We start from the raw sequence: 22921 nt of genomic DNA on the forward strand, positions 1-22921 counted from the left end.
GAGTGACTATACCTTATTTTTCTAATGGTCCACCCTAATCGTGGGTCGTAATAATGTGTCGAATTTTATAGCGGAAGTACAAAAAAAAATTATGTACAACTTTCCATCAAATCGCATCATTTGCAATGTCAATGTCGCACACTCTCACGCATCTTATCATCCAAGTGGTACCATTAACTTTCTGATCAAGACAAACTCTAGACGTATTTGTATTTGTGTGTGCGTGTTTCTGAAAAATGTGGCCGTGGTCGTGAATGAAAATTTGCTAGGAAAAATTTAGAATTTTTAATAGCTTCAAAACATGAAGAGGTCAGCCGCCTGGATTTTTTTAGGGATTGTTCTTCTCCACTCGAAAAGTGCGGGGGGATTGTTACTCGACCTTTTTGGGGAGAAGGATCGGCACGGTGAGTGACGTGATTACACAATTTTGTTTCGGATGGAGAAATATATTTCCAAAATTTATTTCCGAATTTCCACAAAAATTTGGCAGGGATATCGATCCGCGTGGAAGTTAGTGACACGGAATGTTCCACATTTCCGGTTTCCTGGTCGTCCAAAGCCGCCTCGGTGAATACGCTGGGGAGTTGTGTGCAATTGTATGACGAGCCCTTGTGCAAGGGAGCCCTCACGATAATCCAGCCATTCCACACGATCCATCAGATGGATCTTTCCCTCATCAATTTTGCGGAAAGGGTCCAATCAGCGTCGGCTTGTGGGCCGAAGGTGAAATCGGGACGGTTTGTCCTGCAAAATGCGGCAGATGCCTCGGTGCTCACGGTCAGTTCGAAGTATGGCGGTTTCGCGAGGGCATTCACGGTCAATGCGAGCACCCTGATTTCAAAGGCGCAACAGTGGGACATAGTTGAGGTGGGAGTTATTTTTAGAAATGTCAAGGTCAAGACGAGGTCATGCTACTGACATCATATTTTACTCTTTTTACAGCTCTCAAATTCCGAATATTCCCTAAAACCACGTGAATTCGGGGACAATTATCCCGTCTCGTATGACGAGGAGTCTCTAAAACAGGGGAAAATTGTGAAAAAGTTGTGGAAACTGATGAGCGTGGGGAGAGGGAGGTACCTCATCAAAAGCGAAAAAGCGCAGCGTTGTCTGTACAAAACGTTAGTTGTTTCATAATTTTAATTTTTTTAAGAATTTTGAAAATCTTTAGAAAATTTTGTACCAATTTTTTTCAGAGAGCAGAGCAAAGTGGAAGAACACGATTGTCGAGTTTGGTCCCCAAATCAAGAATGGGTACTGTAATTAGTTAACTAAAATCTTAAGCAAAATTTACATATTTACAAAATTCATGGTGCAGGTCCTCAAAGAAATATTTGGAAACCCAAAAACTTCCAAAAACGCTGGCTCCATCGCATCCCGCGGTCCCGGCTACAATTTCAACGTGCTCTCCAAAGTCGCCTCGTACATCCCCCCGAGCAAACCGTTGCCCGAATTTGCTCCCATTTTCATCAACGCGTCCACTCTGGCAACCATGAAGCGGAAGAAAGTGACCCCCGCGCCGTACACGATTCAGAAAAAGATCCGCCGCGGTCCGCGCCCCGTGTCGAAACCGACGCCCGCTTTGTTGTCCTACATTCGACCTCCAGGCCTAAGAGAGAGACCCGCTTTAGCCAACAAGGTCGCGAACAATAACAAATTCCTGCTGCTCAAAAATCCGCAAAATAACGTCAAGGAATTCGTCCCCAGTGACGATCGTGTCGAAACGTACGCGTACTATCAGCAAGTCCTCCTCGCCGAAAAGGAGAGGGAGGAGCTCCTTAAAAAGGGCAAGAAACCTCTCGAAATCCCAAAACTTCCGCCTTTTCCGCCATCAAACAGGGACAAAAAGAAGGTCACGATAGGCGCCAGTGATGACGAAGAAGGTGACAACGACGACGAGGAAGACGACGATGCCTCCACCGAGAAGAAAACTATTACTATAACGATTCGGCGGAAGAAGAAGAAAGATAAGCAAGAGGAGGACGAAGATAAGTCTGAAGATGACCAAAATTCAGAAGAGGAAGATTCCGATGAGGAAGATAAGCCCAAAAAGAAGAAGAAACCACCACCACCACGACCAACTCCACCGCCGTTTAATCCATATGATATCAATTTTGTGAATTTTGACCACACGAACCAATCTCACACCGGAGTTTTGCAAGATGACGAGTTGAACTCGAGTTTTTTGCAGTCGGTTTTTTACAAGGTTAAATCCCTCGTTCCGGGCTTATCGAGTGGTAAGGATAATGAAGATAAGAATGCAGCCACAACAACGGGACAGCAAAATCATCAAACTCATCCACATTTGATGAGACCAAGTCATCATGAGAACAGTAATGAATATGGACCACCACCACCGCCACCGAGACGACATAAATATGAACAGCGACCAGAACATGACCTTGGACCACCACCACGTGGCCATAAACAGGGACCCGACCAACACGACTACGATCTGCAGTACGGTCCTCCTCCAGGTCTTCGCCTCCCGAAGAGGAAAAGTTCTACCACAACCACCACAGAAAAGTCTGGTTTGTTCAGTTTTCTTGGATGAATTCAAGGAAATTGGAATGAAAAATAATAATTGTTCATGAATATTTATTTATTATTTAGCAGCACAAAAAAATAAATGGATGCATATTTATTACATACAAATTACTCTCTGATATAACCGCAATTTCATAGGCTGACTGGAATTTGCCAATTTTTTGCAAACTTTGCCATTTCATTTAATACATGACGACTGTACGCGTCCAAGTAAAGTGAGTCGTCCAACCGCGAATAAAATATGTATAAGTAATAATTATCTTGATTAACGACACGATACCAGAAGCCGTCACCTACCTTCCCGTCTATTGGCCAGACTGGGAGGTGTGTCCGTGTCGGTTCTTTTCCATGCATACAAACTGGATCGGCACAGAGCAGTGGCGTCTATGCTAAATTTTGTATATGTACATACGTATGTACATCGTACATTTGTGCATACAGTCTGCAGATCCTTGACCGATAGCACGAATATGTAACAACCCGTAAAAAATGTGCTCAAGTGTCAGTCAGGTACATACATTTCGAGGAAAGGCTTCGTAATCTAAATCGGTATTACGTCGTTTCATTTCATCCATCCGTTTCATATTTCATTGACACAAGCCGACCGGTGATGCTGCCGATAAGACGTATAAATGAAGCGTTTTTATCTTCCCCTAGAAGAGTGCATAATATCCAATAATTCTGCTTCTGTTTGAGTTTTTGTCTGATTTTTCAGGTCTAGGTTTTAGAGGTGATCGATACTACATTGAATCCAGTACGAAATTCTATCGGATGAGCATGCAGAAATGATTCATCGGTTTATACCAATACTTACGCCGTTTCTCAGTCTGTCAGTGCAGTGGTTGGTTGGTTAGTGGGTGCAAAAAGCAGGCTATCATCATCTCATAATATGTAATCCAGTAGTTCATAACCTTGTTTCTCGTGTATCTCATCCATCCCACTGCTCACTCGTTTCGTTGTTGTCGTATTATGTAGCTTAGCTCCTCAGTTACATAAAAAGATGACGATGATGTTTGGCATATCAAGACACAAGTATTTATATGATGCGATGTAGCGTGACTATTCCGTATCCTGGCTGAAGCCAAGTTCATCACCTACAAACTAACGAAACACGACACGGTCACGCAAAAGCAAATGGGCCACAGACATCCATCACTCCATTCGTACTTGGAAGGAACGAACTCTTAAAACGTGACCTTCGCCTTGGACTCGTACTTATTTAAGTTCTCGAGTAGCAAGCAAGCAAGCAAGAGAATCACGGCGTAATGAAGTACGTAGGTACATACATAAAGTGAACAAAAAAGACTGCATTATGCACTAATAAATACATGATCTGTGAGATTATGCATCTGAAATGAAAGAGATGCACAGCACACCCATTAAAAATGTCCTTCATTGGAAGATCATTAATTAAACATGGACTTGGAAGAAGAGTGGCTTCGCTGTTGTTGTAAAATTCAGACAAATAAATGTGCAATCGATTCATTTTCTGCACGCGTAGCGAGTATCGATTGATGATAAAATAAAACCAAAACCAATAAACAATTCCTGGAGGGACTTTTTATTTGATTTTGATGTCAAACAGGGCAGAAATTGAGAGAGAGATTCAATTCAATGAATTGAATTCATCAACATCCACGAGAAGGGTATATGTCGTATTTTTTTTAAGAAGTGAAAATTTTTGCAATGAAATGTTCAAATTTTGCGAAATCGAAAAGCCAGAAAGTTTATTCGATCTTTCATTTTAATAAAAGTTTCATAATTACATAAAATTATTTCTGGCGTCACAATCGCTCAAAAATAATAAAATGCTGCCTTAAATATTTAATTCACTTGCCTACTCGACAATTTTGCTCTTGACATCGAAAGACCGGAAAATTTTAACCTGCACTAAATTTTCCACTTTAATAAAAATAAAAATTATTTCTGGCGTCACAATCCTTCAAAAATGATAAACTGTCGCCTTAAATATTTAATTTGGTCACCTACTCGAAAATCAATTTTGGTCTCGACTGACTCTCTAAAATTGAGCAATTCAATTGTGTCTGCTCTGCTTCTCTGGGAGAAGGATGCAGTCAATTTCATCCACATCCATTAATAATTAAGATCAATCGTATTAAATATTTCTGACTGCAGGGACACCTCCACGTCCATCTTTCTCTCCACGGGAATGAATGAATGCATGCATACCTGCATCGATTTTGAGACCCGATAATTATTTGCAATTGTTGCAAATTTCAGTCATTGTCTCCTCTTAATCCTGTCTAGAAACTCCCAACCCTTTTTTCTTTGTTGGCTTGGTGCGATGATCCCATTGTCACATTTCGTCAAAACATGTGTGCAATAAATAAATGGTCAGCAGGCAGGCAGCGAAATATCCAGTGGCCGCGGAAGCCGTGGGGACATTGACATTGCAGGATAGGGGAGGGAGGGGTTTATATGACATGGACAGATGATGGGGACATCGAACAACCGAGGGGAGATTGACCCTCTGTCCACACCCTTCCGCGGCCACTGCATGCCCTGCATCAATTGTATTGTTTTCTTTTTCGACAATAATAATGATACGTTTCTCTCTCCGTGAGTGGATTGAGGTCACAATTGAATTCAGAATCTTGAGCCCTTTCTAATACTAAATTATTACTCGAGGTAGGTATGTATGCTTCTTCTTATTATCGATTAACGGATAAATTGTTGGGTTTGGTTATCCACTTATTGTGCGTCTTACACAATAAACAAACAAAAAGTGGTCTAAATAAATTATGGGATGGGAATCGATGTGGGATTTATTTCAGTGTATTGTAATCCGGAATACCAAATATTTAAAAGTGAGTTCATCGTGTATTAACGTTTTTTAGCGCATGACATTGAACTTTTTTGGGAAGACAGACAGTTTGTAAGGAAGGAAAGGTGGGACAGTATTTATTTGTGTAGAAGTCGGGATTTTGCCAACTTATTTTTGCATGCAAAAAGATGAGATGAGATGAGTTTGAGAGGCAGACATGCGATGCGATGCGATTCGCTAATGTGCGCTTTCAGTCACAAGAACATGAATAATTATCCATCTTTTTACTACTATTTACATGCATTCATGAGAATGACTAACAAATGGCATGATTCACCCAACTTGCGTAGTTTTTCGGTCACTTGTGTATGAGTTGAGCACCCGGGTTGCATACTTGCATATCCGAATTTATCGACATGACCGAGAAAGAGGAAAATGAGACAAAATTAGTAACATGCCGTTAAGCACTAAACTAGGTCACGTAGATGCATTTCATATGTTTTGCATGAAATTTTTTCATGTAACATTTCAATATAAGAGAAAATTTGAGAATTAGTGTGTACATAAAATTGTGACGCATTTCATACGTTTTGTGTGAAAAATATGCTCAAAAATTTGCATGTAACAGGAGAAAAGTTGCAAATTATTGAAACAATCATGTACATAATTGTTACCCGACCTCAATGAAAAAGAGGCGTGTGCATCACTAAAAGAGTAAAAATACCTCAATTTACTGCCGACCTTCTTTAGCTTTCTTTCTTCCTTAACATGCCTATAAATCAGTCTGAAACACGGATGATACGTACCCAACATGCTTTTCGTTTCAGCCCTCATCGGTTTTGGTGGTTAGTGTGACTACGAGTTAGTGAAAATGCGATGGTTTCAGAATCATGTATGAAAGCTATTTGATTCCATGCAGCATTTTCCTCTCCCACTACGACGACTACCTACTCATTCATCTCTTTTGGTGTAAAATCCATCCAATTTTACCCACGACTTTCTCCCTCCCTCGATTTGCTAGTTGGGGAAAGGTCGGTTTGGTTAGTGTGGGCTTTCTCCATACTGCGAACATTGGTGATGTGATGATGTCTTTCTCCATGCAATTCATAACCTGCAGCCTGGAAAGCATGCCGCCCGTAAATGTCAAGTGTGAGCATCACCCTCACACTAGTACGGGACCGACTTCGGGGAAAACCCGAACCGAATTGTAGCTGATATAGATGGATATGCGTCCCATGATTTCCCTTCTTCCATCTTCTCCAGGTTCTCAGTTACACAATGGATTTTGCCGAGAAGAAATCTCTGTCGCTCGGTGCGCGTACGGTGATTGGACGACTTTTAAAAGAATAATAGCTTAAAAATAATCTGTAAATGTGACATACGTTCGGAAGGGTAAGTCGTCGTCATCACATTGTTCGTGATACGATTGGTGCGTGTGTGTCTCGGTGGTACGAGAGTTAGTGCAGAGTGGTTGGTTCTGGGTGGGTGGTTGGTTGGTTTGGTACATATTGTGTAATTATTAAGTATGTACATATGCCGTGAGTCTATTTCTGGACGACTTTACTACTACTCGGAGTTATTTATTACTACTACGGTATAAAATAAGCGAGGGTACAAAAAATATGTGAGGACGACAGGATGTGAGAAATGTGTGAGATTCTTTATTTTATTTTTATTTTGACACCATCAATCCAATCCGATCAAGTATGTAGTAAATTGTTTAGTATTTACGAAAGGACATATTTTGATAGGTTTAGTGGGTTTGGTGGTTTGTTTGTGCGTCACTCTGGCTCGTAAATGGGCCAACTACTTAATAAAATAATGAGACGATGAGATTTTGTATAACACCAATTGGGTCCCATTATACATAAATATTATCAGTAAACGGCATCTGCTCCGTTTTCTACGTACGTACTTAGGTTTACGCACGAACCTCAATTAGAATTATGTGTTTCGAGAAGAACAAATGACTAAAGTTGCATGGAAATACTTATATACGTTTTTTTACTGGGTTGGAAATTTTTTATGGAAAATTCAATGATTCACGTTTCTCGCATAAAAATGGGAAACATTTTATAATGAAAATCTAAATCTAGGAATGACGGATTTAAGGCAGGTGTTAATTTTACAACCGGATCTTGAAGGTGACAATTATGAAGTGCATGATTGACGTACTTATGATTAGTAAAAATTGGTGCTGCATATGTACTAAAATATAAATTATGTACGTACAGAAATTTAGCGTACGTGACAAAACTTTTCGCAAAAAAGGTCCACTGGGCAATTCCAGTTTGGAAGATTTTTTATTACGAAAACTGAATCACCAGACCACTCGTCAGTGACGCTAATGACCGAAAGAATCTGTACCAGACGTTTCTCATTTCATTGACTACGGTACACAATGGGGCGACAGATACATAAATATAAATGAAGCCTTTGTCCCATTACTGAACAAATTATCAATTCGCCTCATGATGAGACCACGAATTGATGCATCAATTGATTCCACGAAATGAGACGCGTCTCAATCTCCCCGTCAGCGGAAAGTTTTTCATGGCTTATCCGTATGTCTACTACACACTTTTACGACGTGATAACTACCCTAACCTGAGTCAGACCCACATTATTATCCAGCGAACTACATAATTCATCCATTAACAAAGTCATTAACAGCCAGTTAACAAAATGTCATATATAAAAATATTGTCGGGTATGCAATAAACGACAAAATAGAAAAGACGGCATCACGAAATCACATGTATTTGTAATATACGGATACTTTTAGTACCAAACCGACTTGATTTATACATACATACATACCTACAATTTGTATGGTACAAATACATGCATGCGTACATTTTGCCCTTTGTGTACATGGATATGTAGGTAGTCCCAAAAATGCAGGCAAAACCGCATGCAAGGAAAAAGCATGGCAAAAGTAATGCTAAAATGCCAACCAACCAAAATGTGAATGGCAAAGTGCAGAAATAATGCGAATCTCGACTTAAATATCTGAATGAAATATAATTTCCTTGCCATTTATTACATACAACCCACTAACCAACCAACCAACCACTAGAAAAGACCACTTCTAGAATTTATTACGTACTCCATACTCCACAAAGCTCTCGAGAAATAGGAGAGTATATACATTGGACTCCTTCACATGTAATAATGGTCAATAAATTAAAATTTGATGCGTTTGATTTTTCTAGAGGCAGACAGACACCTAAAATACAAATTGTTATTACTTCCCTTCCACAAGTCGGCCCGTCGTCTTCACGTGAACGCTCTTCACGCGAAAAAAAATTCAATCCAATTCATAATTTACGCCAGATAAATACATAATCTTATCAACTTTATACATAACTTTCATTCAATAATTAGCGATAATTTAGGAGACAGACGCTCACATTAAGTTCTCACCATTACATTTTTTTGTGTCATATAAATAAGAGCAGTTTTTGTCTTTAATGCTTCCATTAAACCGTAAATTATCCACGCTTACTTAATGAATAATAATCTTTCACCCCGGCGGCGTGGTCATGGTCGTTAGTAGTGGGACAAGAAGAAACAGTGGTGCTGGTGGTGGTGGTGATAGGATTTTGTATCAATTTGAAGAACTGAACAGTAGCAGGATAAGCCGTCTTATCATCGTTGAGTAGTTCATTGCTAATAAAAAGGAGTTTGTGGTACTGAAGTTGTAATAATAATCGCGTAATTATTAATGGTGCTGGTTAACTAAATAGGGTGAGGAAAAGAAAGAAATCAGTATTACAGGAGGTAGATCGACACTGTTGTAATTTGCATACGAGGAAGTCATCAGTTCAGTATTAGTGATACATTCGTGGAGTAGTCGTCCAAGTTTTTCGGGAATTTGAGACCGTAGGAAATTATTCAATAATTCTTAAATATGTAACCAGCTTAGCAATCTAATAATTAATCCACTACACTTTTTTGAGACATTTCGTAGTAAAGGAATTTTAGAAGACTGAGCAACGAATTTTCCTAGTAGGAATTTTATCGAGTAATAAGTACATAAGTAATAATTACATAATATACGTTTCTGAAAATATGACCTTAAGTTTCTGAAGTAGTAGGGATTGCTCATAAATAAATAAATACATAAATGCAAGGGAAAGTATAATAAAAATAGGGGAAAAATGAGTCTAAAAAGTTTACAAATACGGATTCTGAGAAATTGGGAGTTTTTCGTGATTATTGGTCTTCCCCTCCTCCTCCTCCCACTCCTCTTCATCCCGGACGATGAGGTCATCGGGGTCGCGCCAAACACGAGGCCTTCCACCGTAAATAGATTTTTTTTTCAAAAATATTTTTGCATATTTCGAAAATTGAGATATTTCACTATTTTTGACATTTTTTTTAGAAATTCAAATGCGCCTTTGTTCTCATATTGATGGCTATATATTGGATGGTGGAAGGTAAGTAGATACATAATCAGTGGCCGCGGAAGGGTGCGGACAAAAGGGACAATGTCCCCACGGTTATTCGATGTCCACATCATCTCCCCATCTTATATAAACCCCTTCCTCCCCTATCCTACAATGGAAATGTCCCCAGAGGTCCCCACAGCTTCCGCGGCCACTGCTTACGTCGAAAAAGGTGTGATACCTATTGAAAATTTGTAACTGAACTTTTGTTTGCAGCGTTGCCTCTCGCAATCACTGCGCTGGTGAGTTAACTTTGGTGGTATTCTAAAGATTAATCTCAATTAATTAAATAATTAATTACTTTCAGCTACCAATGGTTCTCTTTCCCCTTTTGGGAGTTCAGGACACGGGTAAGTTCTTAACCGGGATAACTTTTAGTCATAATTTTTTCTGTGTTGAAAAATATTTAATTCTGAATTTTGTATGTAGCCAAAGTGTCGATAAATTATATGAAAGAGACAAACATGATGTTTGTGGGTGAGTAAATTAGTATCTAGAAAAACTAAAACCTTCATAATTTCAAGGCTCATAATTTTTTTCCAAATTTCTCAGGTGGACTGATAATAGCAATGGCCGTAGAATATTGTAACCTTCATCGTCGTATCGCTCTCACCGTAATGACGACGGTGGGGGTTAGTCCAATCCGACTCATGTGTGGAATTATGCTCACCACGTCATTTTTGTCCATGTGTAAGTGTTTCATAGTTATGCAAAAATGTGCAATTTTTTTTGCATAAATTTATTGCAAAAATTTATGCAGGGCTATCTAACACCGCCACGGCCGCGATGGTTTGCCCCATCTCGATGGCCGTGTTGGAAGAACTGTTTCCCAAGCCGGACGAAACTCCGCACGGTTTTCGAAAGCGTCGCGCCTCGATTTTCAAGGAGAGGAGTGAAGTCGACTTTGAAGCCTTTGTCGATAAGATAAAGAAGAAACGAGCCCAGTTAAAGCATCAGCAGTCCCTCCCGGCCGAATCCTTCCGCACTGAACCACGACCCCCGAAAAAGATGATGAAGCAGTTGTCCTTCAAAATCGACCCCGAGCCTCTGGAACCATCCGAACTGACGAGATTCATCCGGGAGAGGGATCGCCAGAAGGATATCCAGTTCGAAATGCAGTGAGTGGTTGAAATTGTCTAGGTGTGGAAATCAGTGGCCGCGGAAGCTGTGGGGACATCTGGGGACATTTACATTGTAAGATGGGGGAGGCAGGGGTTTATATAAGATGGGGAGATGATGGGGACATCGAACAACCGTGGGGACATTGTCCCTCTGTCCCCACCCTTCCGCGGCCACTGGTGAAAATCATAGCATAAATTGAGAATGTATAATGTTCCCCTTTAGGATGGAAGAACAAAACGAGAACGAGGACGAACACGAGGAGAACAATGACGCGGAAAATAATCCGGAAAAGATAAGAATGGCGAAAAGGTTGAATCTCAAGAAGATGTTGCTCTTTTCGATTTTACTCTCCTCAAATATTGGAGGTGAGCGAGGAAACTTTCGGGAACTTTAGGTTGGAGGATCACATTTATAAAGTAATTTTGTCCTGTAGGTACTGGCGTCATCACGGGCACCGCGAGCAATTTGGTGTTCCAGGAACTCATAAAACCGTAAGTGACGCTTGTTTAGTGGTTTTGTTTGTAGTTTTTAATTTGATTAAATAGTTAATTAATCTAATGATTTTCTCTGATAGAGTGAACGTGGGTCAAGGTGGGAAGTATGTGGACATCAGTTTTGCAACGTGGATGGTGAGTAAACATAAATAATTGATTTTACACAAATTTGCACTCTGACTTTGGAGAATACATTAAATTCTGTTCCGCCAGGCGTACAACATCCCTCCAATGATGGTCAACATAGCATTTTCCTTCATCTACTTGGTCGTCATGTATCTCGGGGTGCCGGACTGGGTCTACTTTTGGCGAAAGCAAAAATCTACTCCAAACTCGGATGAGACCGAGGCGCTCAATAGGTATATACGCAAAAAATATGCGATTTTAATGTTTTATTAATCCATTTTGTTCTAGGGTTGCCCGAGTTCTGGAAGAGAAACGTCGCCTCTTGGGTTTGTAACACATAATAATTATTACTACTCGGACATTTTTTTAGCCCGAGTCAGGACTTATGTACTTGTCATGTCTGTCTGTCTGTCTGTCTATCAATTACGCTCGTAAAACTTATCCAATCGACTTGAAATTTTGCACACAAGTAGAATATGCAAAATTATGAATCAAGTTCGGAAATCTGAAAAAAGTTGTCGTGGTCGTATTATACCCGCCTCAATTTTTGATAACAACCTGAGTCGGGCTAAATAAAGCTGTTGTCTGTTTTTTTTATTCAAACTGAGACCATTCCTTACAGGGAAAACGTCCTTCCACGAGTCGGCCGTGTTTGCCCTCTTCCTCATCATCGTGGCTCTGTGGCTTTTCCGAGAACCAAAATTTATGAAGGGGTGGGCCGAGCATATTAGCGATGCGGACATCGGCGACTCCACGGCCGCCTTGTTCGTCGTCATTCTGCTCTTTATCATCCCTCGAAATATTGAAACCTTCTGCGGAGGTAAATCCACCCATCAAAATTCTCACTCTGTATCATTCATAATCTACAATTATTCTTTTCCAGTTGGTGACAATAACGGTGGCGCAGTACTGACAAAGACTCCGCCTCTGTTAGATTGGAAATACGTACAGTTGAATCTCCCCTGGGTAAGTTTGTAAATCAAAAATTTCAAAATTTACCACTGTCGGCGTAAGTCCGGATTCAATTATTTGCATATGTTCCAAACTAACTTTGCTTAACTTGTTGAGCAAAGGGGAGTTTTTCTATGAATTCAAGTTTTATTTTTATAGAAATAGTTCATTAACAAAAAAAACCTCCTGTGTGCAGCCTTCATTTAGCCCTGACTCGGGCTAAAAACCGGAAACAATAAACATCGAATAATTGGTTTAACAAAATCTTTTAGATCCAACAAATAACAATTTTATCATATACTTTCTTTTGCACACCAACCTTTTTCATCTTATCAACATCTAAAACTTGTCTCGCTTTCTCTCCGACCCCCACAGTCTTATAAATTGGAACCATAAATTTAACCTCAGTAGGAACAGCTTTGAGCTTTTCTTTCTTTACAACAACCCCCTTACCCGTCATCATTACAATCATATCATTAAAAATACTATCATCCCATCCATGGTCGAAGTGAGTGTACTTTTCTGATAAGTTATAAACATTATGACCATCAACAGTCTTCATACCCAATATTTGAGCAACTAGAACCCCCTTATGACCTAAAGTTTCCACCTCCTTCGTCTTTTGCAAACTTTGTTCTGATGTGAAGGTGGAGGGGTCAGCCTGGAACACATTGTGGATATTGTTGGGTTCGATTCCTGTCATCGTCGTGACTTTCAAAAGTTGGTGGCCTTTGGATCCTTTCACAGTAAATTCACTTTTCTTGGAATGGTCTTCTCCGAATCGATAGCCTCCCTCCTTGTTATATCCCACATAGACATAGGGTAGTTTGTTGTTGAACGGGGTGGGAATATGAGGAGAAAGTGCGAACGAGAGAGAAATGTTCTCATCCCCTATTTCGAACCCCATGTCGTTCAACTCGAGCCCTTTCTTCACCTCCTCCAAGTTCCCTGCATTGGTGATGATGTCGCAGTTGATAAAATGGATCTGCTCGGCTGGTTCGGAAGTCATGTTGTTGTAGATTGTTGTGAGGAGCGACATTATTATCTGAGGGATTAAACAAAGTGTTACGGTACGGTACATATTTATATTTAATACTTCAAATTAGGTTTCAAAAATGCGTCATACTTCAACAGTTTGAAACTGTACCACACTCTCTGCAGGGGGTGATTCCCATCTCTTCTCGATAACGAACCAAGCAGTGGGGTGTTTGATGACGTATTGAGCTACGCTCTTCTTGTTATACCAAACTCCTCGTAGAGCTTCATTAATAAGAAGATCCGTAAAACGAAACGATCCATTTTTTTAAAATTACTTTTTTAATTGAGAGAAAAATTTAAAATGATGAGAAATAAGAGAGAAATGATGAAAATGTGGAGTTTGAATGAAGTGGAAGAGAGAAAGCAATCCGGGGTATGTGAGACATTGTGATAATAAATTTTATTTATTCCCCTATTTATTTATTTATTTATTTATTATTAGGGCGTGATCCTCTTGATGGGCGGGGGGTTCGCGTTGTCGAACGCGGTCGTCTATTCCGGTATGTTTCCATAAAATACGTAAGAAATTTCGAAATTTGAAATAATTTCTAACAATAATTTCTCAATTTTGTAATGACGCTTTAGGCCTCTCGGAATGGTTGGGGCGTCAACTCCACGCCGTGGAGACCCTCCCACTCACCGTCATCCTGGTCGTGGTCATGTTCCTGACCGCCACGCTGACCGAGGTAAAGCTCCCCTAATTACTTGGCTCACTAATTTCTAACTTATTCTACTTGAAACAGGTGGCTTCCAACTCTGCCTGCGTTAATGTTGTGATACCAATCCTGATTGCGCTGGTAAGTAACTTATCTTGCTCGATAAGCCACTCTTATCACCACATTTATTTTCTATTTATGTATTTATAGTCGGAAAGCCTCAACATTCACCCACTCTACTTAACGTTACCGGCCACGGTGACGTGCTCGTATGCATTCCTCCTTCCAGTCGCGACACCCACGAATGCGGTAAGGTTTTATGATAAGATGATCAAGTAGCTTCTAGATAAGTGGGTTATCATCAATATTTCCAAATTTCCAGATCGTCTTCGCCGCCGGGGGTGGCGACATCAGCATCATGGAGATGGTCAAAGTATGTCTATTTCCCAACTTTGCCTGCATCATCGTCATCCTCCTGTTCCACGTGACGTATGGGAATCTCATCTTTAATTTTAACGACTACACGTACCCCTCGTTGGCCTCGTCGTCGACCCCACTTTCCCCGCTTTTAGTAGTAAATGGAACATTTTTAAGATAGGGGGAAGTAAAAAAGAAATGTATTTATTGTGATGGAATGGAGGGGAGAGAAAGTAGCCAAATGTATACCTGACCTTTAATTCATAGGCCTTTGTTTTTTATAATAATGAAATGAATCACGAAAAAATATACGATTAATTAAAATACGCAATGATAACGTAACAATTAGTTAATTTTACGAACAAAAAAATCTACATAATAACGAAACAAACAAAACAAAACAAACTGTGTCCATAAAATCAGAGAAAAATATGTAACATACAAATTCAAATCAATCAGGAGATAAATATGGGTTTAAAAGTATTTCACGGTTTTTTCTAACTTGCGCCAATGTTATAGTTTAACTATGGCGCAAGTTAGCAGGAAGTGAAGTACTGGGGGGTGGTGCGTATAAAAAAAGAGTGTACCTTCTCACGGACAATGAGGGTCAGCCAGCATATATCGTTCAAAAAAATATACTGCAGAGTGTGGCAATAACAGAAGAACACAAATTCAGTAGTAGTCGAATAACTAAAAGAAAACATTGTACTCAAAACAACACTGTTACTTATGAAGAATTGTTAACTAATAATTAAACAAATTTGAAAGAAAAAGTTCCAGATTCTTATGGTGAAAAGTAAGTAAGTTTATAATAACAACGGGGTTGACAAAATGTTTGAAAATCGAAATGCAAATGTAATAACGAGGAAATATTTAGATTTCTGAAATAAAAACAAATTTGCCAATTAAAATTGGGTGGGTAGCTTAAAAACATTCCATTTGATCCATTTAAGGGTAAAATGTAATGGAGAAAGTAAGAAGAGAAAGCAGAATCTCAACTTGCCTCACTAAAATATGTAAGCAGCAATAAGTTCACCATGTATTGATCCAATTTCTGTTTCGTATGTAATTACGTGCTTATCTGATACCCAATTACTGTCATTTTTGACAGCAAAGGAGGAACCAAAGTCCAACGAAGAAAAGTACTTTCTCCTCGTTTTACTTTCTCTGCTTTCAAGTCCTGTCTCATTTTGCCTCGTCTCATTCTCCATAAGATTTCTCTCTAATTGGGGCTCAAATTTTACAAAATTTTGACACGACATATTCAGATAACTGTTATTTCATAAAATATTTATTAAGACGATGCAGTGGGTGTGGCTTTCTCTGCTTTCACTTCCTGTCTCATTTGCCTCGCTCGTCTCGTTCTCCATGCGCTTTCTCTCTAAATTGAGGCTAAAATTTTACAAAATTTTGACACGACATATTCAGATAACTGTTATTTCATAAAATATTTAACATAGTGCAGTGGGTGTGGTCGGATTAATTTTTTATAAGATACTCAGTTATTCAGCAAGTGAGACAGACAGACTAAACCCTGCCCACCCCAGTGATCCATGTGCTCCCGTGGCTTGAAAGTCGGGAAGTGTTTGAGTCTTCTCTCAGCTCTACTCGCCACCCTGGATTATTGGACTTTATTTAGTTTGCGCCGAATTCGCCACAAAAATTAATTACAATTAAATAACCAATTATAAATTAAAGTCTGAAAATGGCGAGCAACGTCGTCCGCCTATTTTTGCGGGGTGCCCTGCCAAAACCGGCCTCCGCCGCGACGACGAGCAGCTTTCTTCACGCCCGGACATTGACGACACTTTCGCTTCCTAAAATTGTTCAGGTACCATTAATAACTTAAATGATAAGTTGATTTGTTGAGTAATTTTGTTAATGTATTTATATTAGAGTGACGTACTGACCACGAGTTGCAGCGTCCTCGTTCCTTTGTCGCAGCGACGATTCTACGCGACTGAGCGATCATCGGCAAAAGTTGATGAATTAAGGGCCCGTGTTTTAAAAGTTGTGGGAGCTTTCGATAAGATCACGGCAGATAAGGTGCGTAAAGGGATAAGATATATTTGATGAGATTATGTTTATAATGTAAGTATGAGACGATTGGAAAATTGGAGCAGGGACTAGGAGGACGTCAGCAAGTTCGACACTATTCTGCTGCTGAGCCTCTGTCCTTGGAAATGATTCGTGATAGAATTCTATTAGTCCTTAAACTTTATGATAAAGTCGATGTTGGCAAGGTGGGTAAATCATGGTTTGGAAATGGCCTAATTTTTGAAAATCCTTAATTAAAGAGATTAAAATTCAAGTTGTCAAATTAATTTGTAAGAATTTTCAAAAATTAGGATTTTCAAAGAATGGGTTTACCTTAATTTGCTTTTTGGTCTTATTGGGATTTTATTTCAAGGTGTTTCACCATTTAAATTTTTGATGTTTTTATTTATTTTAGCTTACAATTGACTCACATTTCATGAATGACTTGGGCCTGGATTCTTTGGATCATGTCGAAGTCATTATGGCCATTGAAGATGAGTTTGGTAAGTTCAACAATCAATTTTGATGCTGCGTAACTAATAACTAAAGGTTTATAATTACTAACAAATATTTTCCTTTATAGGTTTCGAAATCCCTGACGCAGACGCCGAGAAACTACTAAGACCGGCAGATATTGTCCAATACATTGCAGATAAAAAGGATGTCTACGACTAATTTTAGTGTGAGTAGCTTTCCAATATCAATATTGGACATTTAAAACGTAACCCTAAATTTAATATCTCGCTCTTCTTGTTTTTCAGGTACAATTAAAAATTTAAGTAGCAGGACATTACACCATGAATTGGATGATATGATTTATAGCATAAATGAAGAAGAGAACCAACTTTATTTACGTGCGGGATGATGACGACTAAAAACTACCGACGACGACGAAAAAAACCAAATCAAGCAACACACGCCATAATCACACCATCATTTAAGATCTATCTTCGTCACCAACCATACTGCAAAAAAATTTCTTCTTAATCTATATTCTACTCTCCTCGTTTAAATTTACTAAACCTAAAAATTATTCCGATCCCATCCTTCCTTCGTTTTTAAACCGTGCAAGTAAGTAAATGAGTGTATGTATAATATGGGTCAAACTATAAGAAGTAGTGTAACTAAACACAATGAAGAAACGAGTCAAATGTTCAATAAATTAAGAAGCTGTTTAGTAGAAAGAGATACAATTTTGCATGTACGTACAGCAACTCTAACTCAAACGTTTTACTGCGAAAATAATAATTTTGCCAATTTCCTTCAAAATTAGTCACTCATAAAAAATTATGGTGGTTAAAAAAATTGCACAATTTTGGCAAATACCGACAATTTTCATATTTCCAGCTCTGAAAGTGTATGGCATATGAGCAGTCAGTCAGTCAGTTCATGGTTTGGTTCTGGGTGCAGTTCAGTTTCGTTCTCAGTTGCGCTCTACCTTTCGCCGGGTTTGCATTCCCAGCTTGATTTCTTCCGAGACAAATATTTTTTGGAGGTTGCTTATCTCGTAGCTTATCCAGCAAGCATAATGTCGCTCATCCACTCCGTCCAAGATAAGGTGAGAATTTTGACTGTGACGAAAATTTTGTACTGAAATTTTGAAAATATGGGAGGATTTTGCGACGGTATTTTTATATTTGTATTCATTCACTCGCCTCTGGGCAAGTTTGACCTTGACTCGTATTGTGTATAGGTATCCCTGTCTTAGTCAGAGATAAAATTGGCAATTTGTACTTAATTGTTAGTTTTTGGACTGGTTAGTCATTTAACAGTGTGGGATTTATGGTATGTATTTTAGAAGAAAATGGGATAAATTTGTCCGTTTTTGATTTATGTATGTAAATCCCACTCATTCATGCCCCCGTCATTGTCATCAATCGTCATTCCTAATCCATTTTTCGTGTCGCACCATTATTAATACTGTAGTCGTTGCAGTCATCGCAGCACCTGTGACCAGACCAGCAAAAGGTAAAAAGCCAACGCACTTATCCACCATATATGTGGATATAAAGTAAGAGGTAGTAGACATGGAGTGGACTTGAGGAAAACATGCAAAAGCATTTAGTAGGAGAGAGAGAGAGAGTTGATAAAATACCCGGATTCGGTTCGGTCGGGTATTATATTCATTAACATTATAGACATATTAGCTTGAGGGAAAGTGTCCTATTTTCTGTTTTTCTCTGATGTTCTCGTCGTGTTGTTGGCTGATGGCGGATCCCTTTCCTTTGTGTCTTGTGTTATATTATATTTCTAGGAATCATGGGTCGATAAATGGAATTGGGGCGGAGGATGATTACACAAAGGATAAGGTGTATATAGCATAATACAAAATCGGGATCAGCTTTTAGCTTTTGACTTTACTTTACCCACCACGACGGCTTTATTTTATAACGTTGTGTTTGAAGGGATGTCATGATGCCGTCTTTATTAGCAATATACTATGGACCGTTATTGCACTTGACGAGATTTCTGGAACAATTCAACTTTGTTCAAACGAACGACTTTATTTAAACGAGTTGAAGATGATAATGCACAATGAATGGCATGGCATTGGTTGGTGATAAGATTGTGTCGTGGGCGAGGGAGGGATGACATTTTTTTTTTCTAAATTCATGATCATTATGCATTATGATGTCAGCAGCGCGTGACGCTATATATGCATTATGATGATGTATGTTTGTATGTAAATGAGCAGGTGACGAAACATGTCTCAATTTTAGTTGTTTTTTTTCTTAAAATTCCAGTCGGACTTTGACACCCAGCTCAAGGATGCTGGAAACAAGCTTGTTGTCGTCGATTTCTACGCAACTTGGTGTGGACCGTGTAAAATGGTGGCTCCCAAATTGGAGGAAATGGTAAAGAAATATATATATTTATGAATGATGACTTGAAATATTTCTTAACTAATATAATCTTTTACTATATAGGCGGCCCTATTCACTGACGTGATTTTCCTGAAGGTCGATGTCGATGAAAATGAGGAAGTCGCCTCGGAATACGGAATCAGTTGCATGCCAACGTTCATCTTCATCAAGAACGGAGAGAAGGTTTGTTAAGATAAACTACCAAACTTAATTTACTAACAGTGCTAATTTATGTTTTTATTTAAAAATTAGGTTTCCGAGTTCTCTGGTAAGTAAAATAATCTACTTAACTAACTATATTTGTAGGGGCCTGGAAAATATTATATCGTTTCAATTCTTTTATTCGTAGGAGCAAACGCCGACAAAATCAAGGAATTAATAGGTACAAACAAGTAAACACGCTCCTCACACTCGGTTTCAAAAAACCACTACTACACTATATAATTTAATGTCATTAACGATCTGATAAGTCTCTTCAATCAGGACCTAAATTTTGTTATTACTCATTTTAAAATAGTAAGCAGTCGAATTTTATGTTATCATATCCCATTTTAATCACAACATCTCAATGTTTTACTCAATTTCTTTTAAAACGACCAAGACAAGAACGATTTGATTTGATACATAGTCATCCTTTGTTTTCACATGTATTACATTACAATAAATGAAACTTAAATATGGATCATTCCAACAATAATAATTAAAAGCAACTAAGAAAACAGAAACTTTTATGAATTGTTAAAATTCAACACTATATATTTCTAATTTTAATTTCTCACAAGCTGTAGAAATTTGCATGTAATGCGATTTAGAAAAAATTGTAATTTGACATTAATTCGTTGATTGGACTATACTACTGCCCTTGATTTGAAATTTTCGAAATAAATATGACGACTTGTTAAAAACAAACTGCTCATTGTGTGTAGCACATATTCTTTATTGATTATTCATCCTAAAAATCTAACATAATTTTAAATATTAAAGGTATATATTATTTACGTAATAAAAGAAGGTGCAATTAAACTCACAATAAGATTAAATATATGTACAATTATATAGTAGATGTGGTATAAATTAAATTAGCACACATTTGTATCCGGCCGTAGATTAACAATTATAAAATATTTTTCCGTCCGTACGACTAATAGTTTAAATTGTGTATGATTACGGTTGGTTAAGTAAAATGCAAGAGACATGGATCCGGATTATTAAATTATTAATTATCATATTATAATTTCAGCTATCCTAAAATTTCAAATTCTTCATCGTCTACATCACCTGAAAATGTGGAAGATGAGCTACTTCCCATCCGTGTTTTACTATTACTACTACTGCTCCCAGGGAGACCAATACTTGTGAATCCTCCAGGTGAATTCCTTCCTCCAGACGAATTTGACCGAGGGGAAGACATGAATATCGGGTCTGACGTTGTCCAGTCCTGCGGACGTCTTTCACAGATTTCGAATAAAGGCAATGGAATCACGGAAAAGCGATCCGTGAGCTTTCGACACAAGCTGTCAAAGTCTGCTTCAGATTTGCAGTAAAAGCAGAGCGCGATTGACGGGTCCATCTGTAAATGTGGGAACTGGATTAGTATTACGTTGGGGCTTTAAAATTTTGGCTTTCTCCTTAAAAAATTATACCGCAAGGAAGGACATTCTCCCCGGCTTCTGAGAGTGGTACGTTTCGTCGGCCGCTTTTTCAGATTCATCCAACTTTGAGCCGACGTGAACTGTGGGTTGTACGGTGTGTGGGTCGAGATAGAGCACCTCGTTTTCTAAGAAAACAAAAAATCAACCCATCATTACTCACTTTTCATGCTCAATCTAAAGCTTTAGCAATTTTCTTATTAACATCTTATCTTACCAGCATAACCAATGAAATAAAGAGCATGATTAGGCCTATTAATTAGATTTTTTAATTAAAGCACAATTAATTCAAATGTAGTGAGTAATATAATTTACCTTCCACCGATTATTCCGATGCTCTGTGGTATCTCAAAGACTGCTTTGATCCCAGGAACATACGCCTCATTTAAATCTGAGAGGCCGAGACGTAGCGGAACAATTAATAACAATGGTCTCCACTTGGGGTCGATCCTACGTAGATTTAACTAGAGATTAAACAAACTTTTCCACCCAAAATACCACAATTATGCAATTAAAATTACCTGGGCGTATTAATAATAGAGGAAGATGGAATGGTTGCCGATGCGAAGGGGTTAATGGAAGGATGCGATAAGCAGAGTCGTTTCACCTCTGACTGAACGAGGGTAGAGTCCATGGCGATGTGCATTGTCAAATCAAGCCCAGTCGCCCCAGAGGAAAGCAGCTTTTTGAACGCTTGACATACCGTGTTGGGTCCGAGCCACGTACCTACAGGTTTACCCAAGGTCGACCCTGTCTGAGCAATTTGGTGGAGAGAGAACGGAGCAGAATTAAGGTCGGCAAACAGAGAGACGATTTTTAAGTAGGAAGGATCTCTGGAATCTGGTTCCCAATGCCAATCAATACCTAAAATAGACGGTATATAATACTTATGAACTTCAAAGCGCATTTATCAAATCAAATAGTTAATTATCTACCCAAATGTCTAAGTATAAGCGCCTTTGCCATAAACATTTGCCCCGTTCGGATCATACATCCCCATCCTTTGTCCGATGTCAGCGACGTTTCCCCCACACTGCCAAAATTTTTGCGATACGTCACCCACATACAGCTCGCCACACTGCGGCGCAGCTCATCTAAATCTGCAAAATTAAACAACATTAACGAAGGAACCTTTTAATACGTATTTGGCTGTTTAACTCTCACCATAATTAACGGAATAAGACCTCCCAAATATCCAAACGGGTGAGTCACACATTGGAAAATCTCCCTCCGAGTTGAGATAAGCGTCAAACATGATATCCATCTTGCGACGAATTCTATGACGAAAGTGTCGTACCCCTTTCAAAACACGGACACCTCGATCCACCCCCCAATCACTCATTCGTCGCCACCAAGAAAAAGGGGATAATCTTCCTTCACGTTCTCGTCGTCTTCTTTGTTTCTTATCCTTCTTCCTGTCCCCTCCCCCTCCTCGCCCGTAGAAAACTCCGTAAAGAACAACTCCAAGAACAATAGAGCATCCAATAAAAAGCGCTGGGAGAACAAGGGCGTGAATTGTTTCGTCCTCCACGACGAAGAAATTTGACGAAATTTGGTTTCCAATTTTTGCCACAAAAAAAATCCCCCTCAATCAGATCACGACGACGCACCCAAATCCTGGTAACCCACTTAATTAACAAATTGCCTAATTAACTTAACTTAACTAACTAACTGTGGTGCACGCAGTAGACAGAAATACATCCTTGAAATACAATCGTATTTATTGTTGATATAATAATTTGCCAACTAAACACAGATGATGACTTCGCACGCCCCGAGTGAGC

The 22921-nt window shown here is 38.9% G+C and overlaps 6 protein-coding genes across 7 annotated transcripts; 4 read left to right on the plus strand and 2 right to left on the minus strand.

Moving 5' to 3' along the window:
* Nucleotides 1-142: 142 nt before the first annotated feature.
* On the plus strand, nucleotides 143-2658 carry LOC110843962. The gene is made up of 5 exons (XM_022090032.2): nucleotides 143-404; nucleotides 491-867; nucleotides 943-1121; nucleotides 1197-1254; nucleotides 1319-2658. Exons 1-5 carry the CDS (start codon nucleotides 302-304, stop codon nucleotides 2552-2554), a joined length of 1953 nt encoding a protein of 650 aa, XP_021945724.1. The 5' UTR covers nucleotides 143-301; the 3' UTR covers nucleotides 2555-2658.
* Nucleotides 2659-6596: 3938 nt separating this feature from the next.
* Nucleotides 6597-15498, plus strand: LOC110845307 (solute carrier family 13 member 2). Its single transcript, XM_035848055.1, has 20 exons — nucleotides 6597-6724; nucleotides 8548-9639; nucleotides 9720-9774; nucleotides 10000-10025; nucleotides 10091-10133; nucleotides 10213-10260; nucleotides 10336-10473; nucleotides 10544-10901; nucleotides 11128-11270; nucleotides 11339-11396; nucleotides 11480-11534; nucleotides 11613-11758; nucleotides 11814-11851; nucleotides 12148-12345; nucleotides 12409-12491; nucleotides 13957-14014; nucleotides 14100-14200; nucleotides 14258-14311; nucleotides 14381-14479; nucleotides 14553-15498. Exons 2-20 carry the CDS (start codon nucleotides 9496-9498, stop codon nucleotides 14766-14768), a joined length of 2061 nt encoding a protein of 686 aa, XP_035703948.1. The 5' UTR covers nucleotides 6597-6724; nucleotides 8548-9495; the 3' UTR covers nucleotides 14769-15498.
* On the minus strand, nucleotides 12601-13844 carry LOC110843624. The gene is made up of 2 exons (XM_022089609.2): nucleotides 13603-13844; nucleotides 12601-13521 (listed from the first exon to the last, which is right to left on the minus strand). The coding sequence occupies exon 2, from the start codon at nucleotides 13513-13515 to the stop codon at nucleotides 12745-12747; it is 771 nt and encodes a 256-aa protein (XP_021945301.1). The 5' UTR covers nucleotides 13516-13521; nucleotides 13603-13844; the 3' UTR covers nucleotides 12601-12744.
* A 667-nt stretch (nucleotides 15499-16165) lies between the features above and the next one.
* LOC110843156 (acyl carrier protein, mitochondrial) lies at nucleotides 16166-17817 on the plus strand. Of its 2 annotated transcripts, XM_022089100.2 has the most exons (6): nucleotides 16166-16418; nucleotides 16484-16633; nucleotides 16711-16830; nucleotides 17040-17127; nucleotides 17208-17306; nucleotides 17386-17817. In XM_022089100.2, the coding sequence occupies exons 1-5, from the start codon at nucleotides 16293-16295 to the stop codon at nucleotides 17297-17299; spliced, it is 576 nt and encodes a 191-aa protein (XP_021944792.1). In that variant the 5' UTR covers nucleotides 16166-16292; the 3' UTR covers nucleotides 17300-17306; nucleotides 17386-17817. The 2 variants fall into 2 exon arrangements, with proteins under 2 accessions (XP_021944792.1, XP_021944793.1); XM_022089101.2 differs by lacking the exon at nucleotides 16711-16830 and having other exon boundaries at nucleotides 16167-16418.
* Nucleotides 17818-18024: 207 nt separating this feature from the next.
* Nucleotides 18025-20397, plus strand: LOC110843077 (thioredoxin-2). Its single transcript, XM_022088992.2, has 5 exons — nucleotides 18025-18182; nucleotides 19369-19479; nucleotides 19552-19671; nucleotides 19741-19756; nucleotides 19838-20397. Exons 1-5 carry the CDS (start codon nucleotides 18153-18155, stop codon nucleotides 19882-19884), a joined length of 324 nt encoding a protein of 107 aa, XP_021944684.1. The 5' UTR covers nucleotides 18025-18152; the 3' UTR covers nucleotides 19885-20397.
* Nucleotides 20398-20404: 7 nt separating this feature from the next.
* Nucleotides 20405-22888, minus strand: LOC110843076 (cysteine protease ATG4B). The gene is made up of 7 exons (XM_022088991.2): nucleotides 22302-22888; nucleotides 22073-22237; nucleotides 21659-22001; nucleotides 21453-21587; nucleotides 21355-21389; nucleotides 21132-21265; nucleotides 20405-21058 (listed from the first exon to the last, which is right to left on the minus strand). Exons 1-7 carry the CDS (start codon nucleotides 22477-22479, stop codon nucleotides 20729-20731), a joined length of 1320 nt encoding a protein of 439 aa, XP_021944683.1. The 5' UTR covers nucleotides 22480-22888; the 3' UTR covers nucleotides 20405-20728.
* Between the last annotated feature and the right edge of the window lie 33 nt (nucleotides 22889-22921).

The sequence above is a fragment of the Folsomia candida genome, unplaced genomic scaffold, assembly GCF_002217175.1.
Source record: "Folsomia candida strain VU population unplaced genomic scaffold, ASM221717v1 Fcan01_Sc002, whole genome shotgun sequence".
In the NCBI taxonomy this organism is placed as follows: Eukaryota; Metazoa; Arthropoda; class Collembola; order Entomobryomorpha; family Isotomidae; genus Folsomia; species Folsomia candida.

Excerpts from the sequence above, each read along its gene's own strand:
- LOC110843962 (XM_022090032.2), top strand. The coding sequence starts at position 302 with ATGAAGAGGTCAGCCGCCTGGATTTTTTTAGGGATTGTTCTTCTCCAC. Across the intron at positions 868-942 it reads AACAGTGGGACATAGTTGAG|CTCTCAAATTCCGAATATTC; the intron begins GTGGGAGTTATT and ends CTCTTTTTACAG. Across the intron at positions 1,122-1,196 it reads CAGCGTTGTCTGTACAAAAC|AGAGCAGAGCAAAGTGGAAG; the intron begins GTTAGTTGTTTC and ends AATTTTTTTCAG.
- LOC110845307 (XM_035848055.1), top strand. The coding sequence starts at position 9,496 with ATGAGTCTAAAAAGTTTACAAATACGGATTCTGAGAAATTGGGAGTTT. Across the intron at positions 11,271-11,338 it reads ACTCTCCTCAAATATTGGAG|GTACTGGCGTCATCACGGGC; the intron begins GTGAGCGAGGAA and ends TTTGTCCTGTAG. Across the intron at positions 12,346-12,408 it reads TATTGAAACCTTCTGCGGAG|TTGGTGACAATAACGGTGGC; the intron begins GTAAATCCACCC and ends ATTCTTTTCCAG.
- LOC110843624 (XM_022089609.2), bottom strand. The coding sequence starts at position 13,515 with ATGTCGCTCCTCACAACAATCTACAACAACATGACTTCCGAACCAGCC.
- LOC110843156 (XM_022089100.2), top strand. The coding sequence starts at position 16,293 with ATGGCGAGCAACGTCGTCCGCCTATTTTTGCGGGGTGCCCTGCCAAAA. Across the intron at positions 16,831-17,039 it reads ATAAAGTCGATGTTGGCAAG|CTTACAATTGACTCACATTT; the intron begins GTGGGTAAATCA and ends TATTTATTTTAG. Across the intron at positions 17,128-17,207 it reads GGCCATTGAAGATGAGTTTG|GTTTCGAAATCCCTGACGCA; the intron begins GTAAGTTCAACA and ends TTTCCTTTATAG.
- LOC110843077 (XM_022088992.2), top strand. The coding sequence starts at position 18,153 with ATGTCGCTCATCCACTCCGTCCAAGATAAG. Across the intron at positions 18,183-19,368 it reads TCCACTCCGTCCAAGATAAG|TCGGACTTTGACACCCAGCT; the intron begins GTGAGAATTTTG and ends TTAAAATTCCAG. Across the intron at positions 19,480-19,551 it reads CTCCCAAATTGGAGGAAATG|GCGGCCCTATTCACTGACGT; the intron begins GTAAAGAAATAT and ends TTTACTATATAG.
- LOC110843076 (XM_022088991.2), bottom strand. The coding sequence starts at position 22,479 with ATGAGTGATTGGGGGGTGGATCGAGGTGTCCGTGTTTTGAAAGGGGTA. Across the intron at positions 22,238-22,301 it reads GTCTTATTCCGTTAATTATG|ATTTAGATGAGCTGCGCCGC; the intron begins GTGAGAGTTAAA and ends TTAATTTTGCAG. Across the intron at positions 21,059-21,131 it reads GGAGAATGTCCTTCCTTGCG|ATGGACCCGTCAATCGCGCT; the intron begins GTATAATTTTTT and ends CCACATTTACAG.